The sequence below is a fragment of the Macadamia integrifolia genome, chromosome 14 (genome assembly GCF_013358625.1).
Source record: "Macadamia integrifolia cultivar HAES 741 chromosome 14, SCU_Mint_v3, whole genome shotgun sequence".
Lineage (NCBI taxonomy): Eukaryota > Viridiplantae > Streptophyta > Magnoliopsida > Proteales > Proteaceae > Macadamia > Macadamia integrifolia.
The window spans coordinates 10,157,763-10,171,071 of NC_056570.1; the positions used below are offsets into that span (position 1 = coordinate 10,157,763).

A 13,309-nucleotide genomic window follows, 5' to 3' on the forward strand; every position below is an offset into this window, starting at 1 on the left:
TGACATTACATGTATCAAAGTTTTAACTTCAAGTATGGATGACAATATCAATTCATTATTTCCATCTGATATGCATCCAGATAATCCACCAATTCATACAACTCAGAATTGAAGGGGAAAAAAGGGTTAGATTAGCAGGCAGCATGACATTATGATTTAACAGAATTTATTTTGCAAGAAATTTCAATTGTGACAGAAACCCAACAAATATTCCTTTATTATTCCAAGAATTCCACTATTGAAGCTTCTATTACTTTTTTGAGTTTCAATATATACATTCAAGTACCCAACCCAGACCCAGCTCAACTAGTTTGAGCGCTTGTACTATTCTAAGTTACCCGTCAAAATGGTGTCTCCCTCACTAGGTAAAAGATCAAAGTCGATAACAATGGAATGGCCAATATACAACAATTGATATGCCACCTAATGCAGATTCTTCACCAAATTAGGCTTTGTTTTATTAGGAATAAGCCTAGGGTTGGGTTCCATATATGTTGGGCCTTTGATCCCATGTGTTTTGAGTGTAATAGGCCACTTTATGGGCCTAATGAGGGGCTTTAAGGTCGCATACGGGAATTACTAGTTTGTTTCCTTTTTCATTAGTTTCCTTTTTAGTTGAGTTCAAATTAAGTTGTTAGTCTTTGTTTTCTTAGGAATCAAGTTATTAGTTGAGTCAAGTCATTATTAATTAGTTTTTAATTTCAGTTTTTAATAAGTATTGTATTAGGAGACTAAATTACGGTTTCCTTTTAAGGAACCTTCTATTTTGTAATTCCCTTCCCCATCATTATAAATAAAGAAGAAGAGCTCCTAAAGCTGGGATGATTTTATGAATTAAGAAAACAGTGAAGGGTTGGTGTTCGATCCGAAGACTCCTTACGGTGGGAAGCCCAGGAGGATCTTCTTCTTCAAGTATTCTTCTGCTTCAAGGTTGTTGTTCAAGGATTTTATTATTGATCATCGAACCAGGTATTTAGAATTCAGTTCTGCCCAGAATTCTCTCAAGTGTCACAATCAGTTCCCTATTCCCTGTAGCACTTACAGCCATCAGTTTGGGCTGAAATTCTGGTAGATCCTTCCTCCCTACCTAGTGGAACTCAACCTTGGTTTGGGCTGATTCTGACCATCCAATTGTAAGATTAAAAATCTCCTTCTTTTTGTCCTGTAGTGGATTTATGAGACTGAAACTGAAATCAGTGGAACTGTACTACTGTGTTTGGGTTCTATACTATCCTATGCTATTATACATATTGAATAGGCAGTGAGAGACCTTTGCTAGTCCCCTGGTAGGCCACTGGTCCTATTTGTTAGTTTGACCTGCAGAACCAGATCTGTTGGAATCGACAGTTTTATTGTGTCCTCTTTTCTTTTCTGATTTCCTGACATTTTATTGGGCTGGTTCTGGTTGTTCTTCTGATAAAAAAATCCTGCAGTTGAAGGCTTGGCTGGTCGACATTACCACCTACATTAAACCAAGATGGAAAGATCCCAGACCATGAAGATAGAAACCATTTACAAACTATGCAAGCAATAAGAAACTAGCTAAACAAAGCAAATAAAAGAGCCATTAAAAAATTTGAATTGAAAAAAAAAAGGTGAAAGATATTCTGCAAACAGCATGAAGCATTGCTGAATGTAATAGTTTAACCCATGTAGCACAAACAGATTGGTGTTGCAAGCAAGCTGAGTTGATATTCCATTGATTTCTGTTCAGTATTAACAGCTGTTTTGGACAACTTAATAAAACCTCTTCGCATAATGCTCTCAGTGTCATAAGCATTATAAAGTAACTCCTTTCAGGACATATTAAGAAGATAGTGAAATTGCTTCGCCTTTTTTTTTTTTTTTTTTGGGTGGGGGGGGTGAGGGGGGTGGGAGGGGGTTGGAACTGGAGAGGGAAAGACTGACAATTATGATTCAAGAACTGTGACAAATCATGTGGAGAATATGAAACAATAGAATATTTCAATAACGTGCAAAATAACTAAATCCATCAATAGAAGTTCACAAGACAGGCATAAAACTGGAAAACAACTATATGTAAATATTGCAAATTATCAAAAGTTTAAATATAAATTTCAATTTTTTACGAGAAAAAACTGCTAACGATGCAAACTCTCCCCAAATTTGGATCTTACAACACTTGGGAACTTGTTCTAAGCCTTTTCATCAATGAATTGCAGATCAGAGGGATTTGGCAATAGAGGACCAGAAGAATCTTCAAGACTCAAGCGTTGATAAAGATGTATTTTCTAATCTGCAGAGAGTTTTAATGGACTGAGGTTTTGTTGTACAGATTCCAGTAGTGGAGATGATAGGAGTCACATAATGCAATTTGTTTTCAATCGGTGTTAATTAACATAAATGGGGAGACGTCAAATATTTGCTCAAATCTTCTACCATAGTGAATGTGTACGTCACAATCCATAAAGTATAATCTGTTCAGTCAAACACATCTTTTTTTTTTTTGCTGAGGTTAGGTATCCAGGCCTGAGTGCCTGACTATTCGCGCAGGTCCATCCTGAACCCCCAACCACAGGAACCGGGTCATATCAGGGGTGAATGAGAACCATTCAACTTTCACTGAAAGCAGTGAAGAGCACTAAACACCCCCGTGTGAATGGCCACAAGGAAGTAAGAGGAGTCTAACTCAGAACCACACGCTTCCTAAGGCGAAGGTCCCTTGCCAACTCGGCTACACCCTTGGGGTCAAACAGATCATTGATTAGTAATTACAGTCCACAGAACAATAATAGAGATTGAAAAGAAGATATATAGGAACTTGAGCTGTGGGGGACAAAACTTTTGGGTAAGGGCCAAGAGTTACCTTTAACAGTTGTAAAACAAACTCAACTGCTTCTCTTGGGCTTTTCTTGTCTGCTGCTCTGACTGTAGCTATTGCAGGAGGAATGGCCTAATAAGAGAATTCAGTTTAGTCCTAAGACAGAATAAATAGAGCTTTTATCAAAATGGAAAAGAAAAAACTTTTAAATTTAAAGCATTTAAAGAAAATACTTAGAAATCAGTCTCCCAGCAAATAGAATTAATTTTCCATTTACAATAGCTAGTCAGATCAATAGCAAAAGACAGGTTGTAGAGCATCTAAAACCTTATATGTCAAAGTTGAACAGCTGTAACCACAAAGAAATACCTACTATAGAAAGGAAAACAGTCCTTATTCCTTTCCATTTTTTAATTAACAAAGAAAACAGTAATCAGTACAGCAATTCATCCACATAAAGGTATTTACCAAGAAAGAACCGACATAAAGTAGTGAAGGATTCAGTAAAGCATCAGTTATTTAGTTTTATTTTCAAGATTTTTAATATTTAACATAAATAGGGGGCATTATCCATAGCTGGTCCAGCCTACGCAGGGTGCAGGGAGGGGTTAATTTGGAGACAGTCTTAACCTTCGGCATTTTTTGCACGAAGTGGCTGCTCTCAAGACTCAAACCCAAAAAAAAAAATATATATATATATATACACCTCTCGATAAGATCATTTGCACTAAAATAAAGAAGAGAAAGATTACGGAGATATACTGGAAAAATAACCAGAGACTCAAACAAGGCTTAGACAGCTCCCTCCCACCTTCGGCATTGCCATCAACAGGGGAAACCGCCTAACAAAATAAGGGTCAACACCTTGAGATACAAAATCTCGGTCTCCTTCAAGCACCAATCACATGATCATCTTTTGCATGAAAGGGGGAAAGACAACCATAGAAGAAGACAAGCCCTTTTTTGACACTGATTCTGCCAGATAATCCGCCACCGGATTTACTTCACTTAAACAATGAGTAATCTTCCACTCAATGGAAGCAAGGAAAGGCTGAAGAAAACTCCACTCCTGTATGAAAAACCATGGGATGACACCACTGATAACCGATATCATAATGGCCCTGGAGTCGCAATCAATCCATAACTTGTGGATCCCTAAATCTCTTACAAATATCAAACCACAAAGTAAATCTGAGAACTCAGCTTCATAATTTGTTTTTTTTATCAAGGAACTTCTCAAAGGAAAAACACAACCCTTGCTTGACCAAATAAAAAACTCCCCCAGCCCCTGATTTTCCCGGATTTCTCAGTGAGCATCCATCGACGTTTCGTTTAATCCAATTTCTTTCTAGTGGGCACCAGAAAATCTCCAAGACAGATGGAGCTTGCCGTGGCACGATAGGAATTCTGAACTTCCTTGAGCACAATAGGCCCGCCACTGAAATGACCGACCCTTTTAAATCAGGAGCAGATTCACAGAGACTTCTCAGCACTGACAGAGAGATATACCCATGCTGTCTAGACTTTCCTTCGAAGCATCTTGAGTTTATTTCAAGCCAAATAAAATAAGGGTTGAGAATCATACCAGGAAACCATGCTTTTTTCAATGAAAATCCTCTGCCCTTCCTTTTCCACCATAAAAACATTAGCAGAGTTGAAGCCCGGGGCTGCCATGAGACTTCAAAAAATAAAGGCGTTCCAAACAGATCTTGCATACTTACACTCGAAGAATAAATGACTCAAGGATTCCGAATCTTTATAACAAAGATCACATCTAGAGGAAGGGGGACACCCTTGCGTTGAACTGTATCGTCAGTAGCTAGTTTCCACGAGCCAATTTCCATCCGAAAATGGACTGCCAATGCAATAACAACTTCCCTCAAACAATCGATGCCTAAGGAACCTTCGGGTTCCTGTCCCTTATCTCCTCCCAGGCCAATTTAACAGGAAAACACCGGAAGGGGATAAGCTCCACACACACAAGTCATCCACAGGGTAGGAATTTTGATTTCCTCCAAAATATTTGACTCTACCTGACGAAAGTTCCATTTAAAGTCTGAAATAAAATCTAAACGTGAGCTTTGGAGTCACGAAATAAATTGCGGTCTAACAGCAACAACTCCTCAATCGAAATACTTCCAATCCACCTTTCATTCCAGAAAGAGATTTCTTTTCCATTTCCCACCGCCCACCTCTCCTTCATTGAGACAAAATTTCACAATCTTTTCACTCCAGGCCAAACTAATGATGATCTCTAACCCTTCTTAACCGAACCAGATTTGTTCACAAACCTAGCATGAAAGAAACAACTCATTACCGATTTTTCCTGCTTTATTTGCAACACCAATTTACTAATGACAGCTTCATTAACTTCCTGAAGCTTCCGGATACCAAGACCCCCTTCATACTTTGGCTAGCAAACCTCCTCCCACTTGACTGTAATTTTCTTTGCTGAGTCCACATCCCCCGTCCATATAAGGTTCCTCATCCGTTTCTTCATTGTTTTATTAACAAAGACGGCCGCCTATATATGGAGAAATTATGTAAATATAACTTATCTAAGTAGCTCCACTCTACCAGCCATAGATAACAACTTCCCTTTCCAACCCAACAACCAACTTTAAACTTTATCTATCAAGGGAAGAAGAGGCTCGCTCCTTGACTCTACCCTTAAAAATTTCCACCCCCAGATAACGGGTTGGATAATTGCAAATTGGAACACCCAAAATCTCAGAAATCCGGTGTCTTCTCCCTGAAGCAATGCTCCCAAAGAACATCTTGCTTTTTCCAGGTTAATACACTGCCCCGAATAATCTTGATAATTAGCCAAAAAAAAAAAAGACAAAGTTCCTGACATACCTGATTGAAGCGTTCATAAATATAAAGACATCATTAGTGAACAGAAGATGAGTTGGGACTTGAGTGCCATGCGGACACGTGAGATATTTAATTTTACTTTCATTCAATAACCGACTCAGCCCCTACAAAGAACCTCCTTTGCCGAAATGAATAGAAGAGGGAAAACTGGATCTTCTTGGTGGGAACCCTTCTGAACACCAAAGAAACCCAATGGTCCACCATTTAGAAGGACTGAGATTCAGGAAGATGACAAAATTTCATGCAGCCAAGATATCCATTTGGAACTCAAACCAAAGCTCCTCAAGATAGCGAATAAAAATTTCCAGGACAAAGTATCATAGAATTTCTAAACATCTCATTCATTTCCAATCCCTCCACCTCTAGTTGACGAGTGTATAAGATTTGCAAGCTCCAAACCATACTGATATTTGCAAAAACTCAATACTCAACTGGGATTTGACTGCTACAATAGTCCAGATGTTATAACACTTGCTTCTGTCTCAGCCATTGTTGTCACGTCGCCAAGGCGAACCAAGGCTTTGGAGGGTTGTCTAAGCGCTTAGGCGAGAAGGCTCTCGCCTTAAGGCGAACAAGGCAACCAAGTATTACTTTATTTTTTTCCCTATTTTCTAACATTATTTAGTAAGCTACATATACCTTGTATCATAAAAAATCAACATTAAGCCACATCAAGTCATTAAAAATCAACATTTAGACTCATCAAATCATAAAAAAATCAACATTAAGTCAATAAAAAATTAAAATTAAGTCATAAAACATCAACATTTAGAGAAATTCTCTTGTTCTATAATAAGTTTGATAGGTCAAATTATTTTATTCTTACATGAAACTTTTCGTATTAGGTATAACATAAAACTATCTTTCCAACAAGTCTAAAATTACTTAAATCTGAGTTGTAATGATAAAGTTATGCTCCGGTCAAACTTATTTAAAGTGCGTGAATGTTGTTAAAATCGTCTGAATGGAAAAAAAAAATTTATGGATATCAAAACAAAAGATTGTTTTACTGGACTTTTGATTTTTACCAATTTTTTAACATGATAGTATTTATAAGATTTTCATAATTGAGAAAAACCGCAGCATTTAAAAGTTGAAAATCACCCCTATAGCCAAAATCCAGTTTTTGTTCTTAGGCTGGGGGGGATTCACTTTTTATCCTTTTAGAGTTTCATTTTTAAACTATTTTTATTGGATTCAAATAGGGGGTATTTGCTTATTTATGAATAATATCTTAAGTAAACGAAAAAACAAATTAAAATACAAGTCCCACCCTATCAAGGCCCAACTTGACAAGTTACAGTGGGTATCAAATTTAAATACAAGTTCCACCCTTTACAGTTTAAACCCTTAGGTACAATCTTTTAATTGAAACCTAGGCTATACACAGGACTTGAGCAACAAAAGATTATCGTTTCCTTGGTAATTGCAATTGTAGAGGCTTCACAATGTTTCCTAGTGATGTCCACTAGAATCTTCAACTGACCCCTTTGATGGGGAAAAACTTGAATCTTCATGTGTCCTTGTACAATGGACCCGCTCTACCTTTCTCTTTCTTTACTTGCAAAGGTACATAAGTCTTCAATTGAGTTCAGTTATACTTCACTCCCCTTCAATAGAGCCTTTAAGCAAGCTTGAATGGTTGTTGGATGCTTCAATACAACCTATTAATCACCATCTCCCCTCTTGAGTTTTTCTTGAAAAAATAGGTCTTAAAAACTCCACAAGCTCTTTCTCTCTCTCTTCAAGCCACGTTCTCTCCAATTGGAGTATCATGAGCCATCGGCTCACATTATAGCCATGAGATTCTTCTCCAAAACGCAGGTTACACTCGGATCGTTGAATCAGGGAATCTCGGCTAAAAAAACCTTTAAAACTGTGCGACTGATTACAACCAAGGAAAGAGCATCTTCCTAACATAATACATGCGCTCACGCATCACCGAATCAATGACTCAATTCCCTGCATCGCAGTGAACTGAGAAGTCTACGCACTACCAACCGTAGCCCTCCTTAGAGCATCTTCAGCGATACTCAGGCCCACTTTTGATTCTGAATCACCCAACATCGTTCCTCATCTAGCGAATCGTGACCAAGACTGTACACCAGTGTAGCACTGGTGTACGAGGTCTCTGTGCACAAACCAATCTCATCATGCACGCTGGTATCTTCAGCACCTGACTAATAATGTGGCTCCGCTGCCTCTATGATCGATAAACTCATTAGGAAAACACATACTTAGGGTCTTGGAGCCCGAGGGCTCACCCAAATGGCCCTTCTAAGGGGCATAAGTTCAAACATTGGTGCATCGCCCCATACTTAGCCGATTTTAGGAATCGAAGCCCCAAAAGGCCTAAGGCTCCATACCGCCTGTAGCTTGTTTATGCACACGCAACCCCTACCGTGTTGCCTGCCCATGAGCAGCCATGGATGTTGCGTGCCGCCTATGCCTAGTGACCTTGTGTGCATGCTGTGCCATTTCCATAGGTGTGTGGCCTCTTATGCTGCCAGCCATGCTGGGTTGTGTGGTGCCATGACTGAGATACCTTGGTTGTGGCCTGCCCACCTGGGCATGGCATGTCAGCTGGCTGCCACCTTGGATGCCATGTCATCCAAGCATCCCATGACATCATGCATGCACTCTACCCATCATATCCACATGTCATACATCATCCTTGCACCCATGTCATTGCCACATAATGTCATACCACATCATGGTCATTTCATGTGCATCATGGCATACATCTTGCAATATGCATGCATATATCATGACCTACATGGCACATATACACCTCATTTACCATCTCATCACTACCACATAGACAAGTGGGACCCACTTGCCACTGCCATCTGCTCTAGAGACTAGTGTACTTCCAGATCACTTCAAAGCCCTGTGTAGCACCCCATACCATCCCAGTCAATGCCACCTCACCCAAAAGCACTGCCACATCACCAGAACTGTTGCCAATAATGACAACACACTGCCTGCTGCTCCCACTGCCAGATGCCCAACATAATTTATTGAAAGATTATGCATGAAAACATAACTGGCATCAGAATAATCATAGCCATGAGGAAAAGAAAGCAAAGGAGAAAAAAAAATGTTGAGGAATAAAGTCCACAACCCAATATACCTCTCAACATACCCTATTCAACAAGCTCATCAGTTTAAACATTTGAAGTTTCTCTCTCCACCGACTCAAATGCTTCAAAGTGGAGGCAGACCAAGCTTGCCAACAACGATCTGAAATCTCCCCATTCATTAGAATCCTAAGCATTTAATGAAGACTATAGTAGAGTCTCCCTCCACAAGGAGATGCCAGACTCCTTGGAAAGGGCTACACTTTAGCCAGGAAAGTGGCAATGTCTTACAGCAGGTAGAATTACTCAAACCAAGAAGACCAGAATAAACAAATGCCACAGATCCTTAGCTAACCCTCAAGGCCCTGTGACGCTTGTGCACTTCCTTGGACCGGCCCAAAATTTTGGGGAGCCCAGATGGAGATGAACTGTGTCCAAATTTGGGTCTTTGGATCTAGTATATTAAATTAGATTGTTTTCTTAATCAAGACGGTCTTGTAATCTTTTTATTTATTTTGTTTTATTTGGTAGAGTTAGATTACGTAAAAATTATTTCTTACTTTGGTTTATTTCCTAGTTTGTTAGTTTCTTATTTTAGTTGGGTTTCTATTTTATTGCAAGGGAGTATTCTTTATATTGACAATATAAGGGTAGAAGAAAGATTTGAGAATGAATTGAAGTTAAGTTTGTGTGGTGAGAGCCTGTGTGGCTGTGCGTGTATGAACTTCTCCAACCCCCCTTCTCCTGTGTGATCTCTCTCTCTTTATTTCTTCTTCTTCCTATCTGTCGTTTCATTTACTGTTCCTTCTCTGTTCCAGGCAGTATCAGCAGGCCTTCTCCTTGGCTTCCGTCATCTCTTCCCGTCTCCTTCTCCCTATGATTAGGATCGAAGGAACCCCTTCCTTGGCGATTCAAACAGTAGATTACCCTACCCCATTAGGCTTCCCTATTGTGAGTAAAACCTAGAAATCAGATCTGGTTTAGAGACATTTCTGCCAGATCTGTTGCAGTCAGTCATCACTTTAAATATGGTTTGATTGAATCTCATGTTAGTGGGATTCAGGAGGGTTTTGGAGTATGATTCAAAGTAAAAAGAGCACAGTCAAGTGAGTTCTTCCCTTAAGATCAATTCTGGTTTCCACCCTGGCTTGCATCTCAAGGTTGATTCACATTACATTTTATTATTACCCTTACCCCCCACCTTCAATATTGCCCCTCCCTTTCTTCTTTATTAGGTCTTGCCATTAATTTATTTTCCCTTCCAAGTTTGCCCCTCCTCACCTTATACATTGCCTTCACCTTTTGCTCACTTCTTTGTGTTTTAAACTTCCAATGAAATTATGAGATTGCCATTCCTTTCAATTGATCGAGTCCTAATAGTTCGGGTGGGCCCATAAGAGATCCGAACCAGGTTTTGCAACACTGGATTAAACCAATTGGTATTAGAGACAACCTGGCCAATGGATCCAGCCCTCTTACTAGATCAGTCAACAAATTCAACTCATACGAGAGAAGCTCGATGACACTCGGCGACAATGCAAGGAAGTCAAGAACCAATTGCTGCTCACATTTGATCGTATGGACTCTAATAAATTGATCTAAGTCGTTAAGCAAATGGTGGAACCGTGGAAGAGACAAAAGACAAGCCACCGCAAATGTGGGATGAGATGGCGGCAATGGTCGGTGAAGATCAACTTGTGGAAGAGAATAAACTGGTTGATCTTTTGAGTGAACCGGTCGATTTTATAATTCCAACTTACTACTTCAACAATGAACTTCCCATCACGGATTTCAGATCGTTCGATCATGGTTTAATCGATGATTTCATACAGTCAAGGATGGATGTTGATTGAGTGGTCTTGATACTCTCGTTCTACAGAATTTGAGGCCGAAATTTTCTCAACATCGAGGGAATCGATGCAGGTGCACTTCCTTGGACAAGCCCAAACGCGTTGGGGAACCAGATGGAGATGAACGAGGTCCAAATTTGAGTCCTTGGACCTAGCATAATAAATTAGATTTTTTTTTTCTTTATTAGGATGGTAATGTAATTTTTTTTTTTTTTTTTTTTTTTTTTTTTTGGGGGGGGTGTGGTGGGGGGTGGGGTCTATAGAGTTAGATTAGGAAGGAAAATTTCGTACTTTTGAGTTATTTTGTAGTTTTTTGGTTTCTTGTTTTAGTAGGTTTCCTATTTTACTGCAAGGGAGTTTTCCTCGTATTGACAATATGACACAGTAGAAGACAGATTTGAGAATGAATTGAAGTCGAGTTTGTGTGGCGCAACGGTAAGCAGCCTCTTTTTTTGTGCAAACCTCGTGGTCGCAGGTTCAAGTCAGGAAACAGCCTCTTTTTTTGTGTGATGAGAGCCTGTGTGGCTGCGCATGTGCGAACTTCTTCCCCCCCACCCAAAACCCCTTCTCCAGTGCAGCCTCTCTCTCTCCATTTTGTTTACTGTTCCTTCTCTGTCAGGCCTTCTTCTTTGCTTCTGTTATCTCTTCCTCTCTATTTCTCCCTTAGGGTCGAAGGAACCCCTTCCCAAGTGATTCAAACAGGAAGGGGGGATAACATTACATCAGATGGTTAATATACATCTGATCATATTGACTTTTTAATGGGCAGAATAATTAACATGGAAGCTATTCACAAAGACCCAGATAATTTAAAGGTGAAAAATGGCATGTTACGTGGGGCCCCAGACCTGTCTAAGGTTCTGGTAGCACCAGACATAGACATTCCTACATACAGCACAAGTTCTATGAAAAGTTGTACTAATTTCTACACTAAAGGTTCTGCACTAACAACTTCTGAAACCAATCACCACTATCTTTTGATATCCCTCTAATCATTATTCATGATGGATCTTCAACCATCTAGGTTATGCATTTCTTCAATCTCTCATTCTTTCATAGGCTATGGATTCCTTGTCTGGTGGGTGTCTTTCACTTCAGATTCGGTGAGTGGCAATGATCTCTCAGAGCGGGTTGTAGCAGTATAAGAGGTGGAGCCACGTAACATCGTGCGGCAGTGATGAGTTGTATGAGACACCCCGGGTTGGGTGTGGGCCATGCCAATTTGGGAATGGTGGAGAGGCAAGGGTACACCAGGCAGGAGAGTGTAGATAATACTGGTTTAGGTATGGCGGACAAGCAAAGGCAATGGCAAAGGTTGTGGAATCAACATCAACACTGGTAGTCTTCAAGGTGGCTTCAAAAAATCCAAGCGAAGGTGGAGATTGTTAGATTTTATGTCTTGTACTATAAAGGTCCACATAATTATTATTGAGTCTGTATCTGTAATCGGGTAGAGTTTTGGGTCCATTACATGTACGGGGATAAAATTGTGATTGCGTGGGGATTTTTAAGGTTTCCTATATATGTCTTTGTCTGGAAAACCATAGATACAAGCAAAGGGATATCACTTTGTGAGGTGGAGAGTGGTGTAGAGAATTTTTCTAGTTTAGTGAAAAAAATCTTTGGTCCTCTGGGTGCATGTTACCATTCATGCCGAACCACATTAAATTCCTCGTGTTGTCTGTGATTTCTTGCTTGGTTTCTTCATCGTGGTTGTGCAATCGTCCCCAACACCTTTTTTTCTAAATAATCTATTACTCAAACACAGCCGAGCACACAATGGAGGTGATTCATTGAAAAATCCCGACCATCTCTTCCTAAGTTGTTTTCTCAAACATATTCTCTGTTTGAATTTTGAAACCATCAAATCACATTCTCTAAAAGCATACACATCTGTCCATCAAGCTCTCATATACCAGTATCTCTAACATAGTTTTCACAGTGCCTAGGCGAGCCAATGCTGCCCTAGATGATTCCTTATTGAACAAGGTGGTTCTATAGAAAGAGGGTTAAGGGGATTATGTACTATAAAAGACTTATTTTTGTTAGTTGTAAACCAGAAAAGCAGGTTATGACCACAAGAAAACCATTTTCCACTTGATTTCAAATTCAAAGACCAAAGAGGACTTATTAGTGGATAATCAATTTTATGAGTCAAATGTAAGCCGATTGGGTTAGGCCTTGAGGGCTTCGCGGGAGGAGAACTAGTCGCAAAGACTTCGTCTTCTTCGTTTTTGATGTCATATGCAGGAGAGATGAAGTCAGAGGATGTTGGAAGACACCTGAGCAGGTATTCCCCTTTCCTCTCTTCCTATTTCTCCTTCTTCTTCTTCTTCAGTGGCGGCTACTGCTACAGTTTTTTCTCCTCCCTACTGCAGCAATGACACCCAAGAAGGTATTCCCCCTTCCTCTTCTTTCTATTTCCCCTTTTAAAGTCACTGCTTGATGGGGCTCACAAGGCAACCCATCTTCAGCCCTTACGATGATCTGATCAAAAGTTTCCACAGTAACGAAATTCTGCAGTTCGTTTTCTCTACATATGCTCCAAAGGATGGTCACTAAAAAAGGATCCCATAACTTATTGGGTCTGGCATTAAATTCCAATTGTCGACCAACATTTCCAAGGGAGGTGTAGCCCAGATGACATTCTACTCAAGGAAGCAGTCAATTTTTGTACACCAAAATGCCATGATGAAATAGCATAATGTAAAGAAAAGACT

At 39.7% G+C, this 13,309-nt stretch overlaps 1 protein-coding gene across 1 annotated transcript in view; it reads right to left on the bottom strand.

Moving 5' to 3' along the window:
- The window catches only part of LOC122060609 (transcription initiation factor TFIID subunit 2), a 47,741-nt gene that overhangs the window by 13,576 nt on the left and 20,856 nt on the right, over positions 1–13,309 (bottom strand). The window contains 1 exon segment of the mRNA XM_042623740.1: positions 2,828–2,914. Coding sequence (XP_042479674.1) covers positions 2,828–2,914 — 87 coding nt within the window.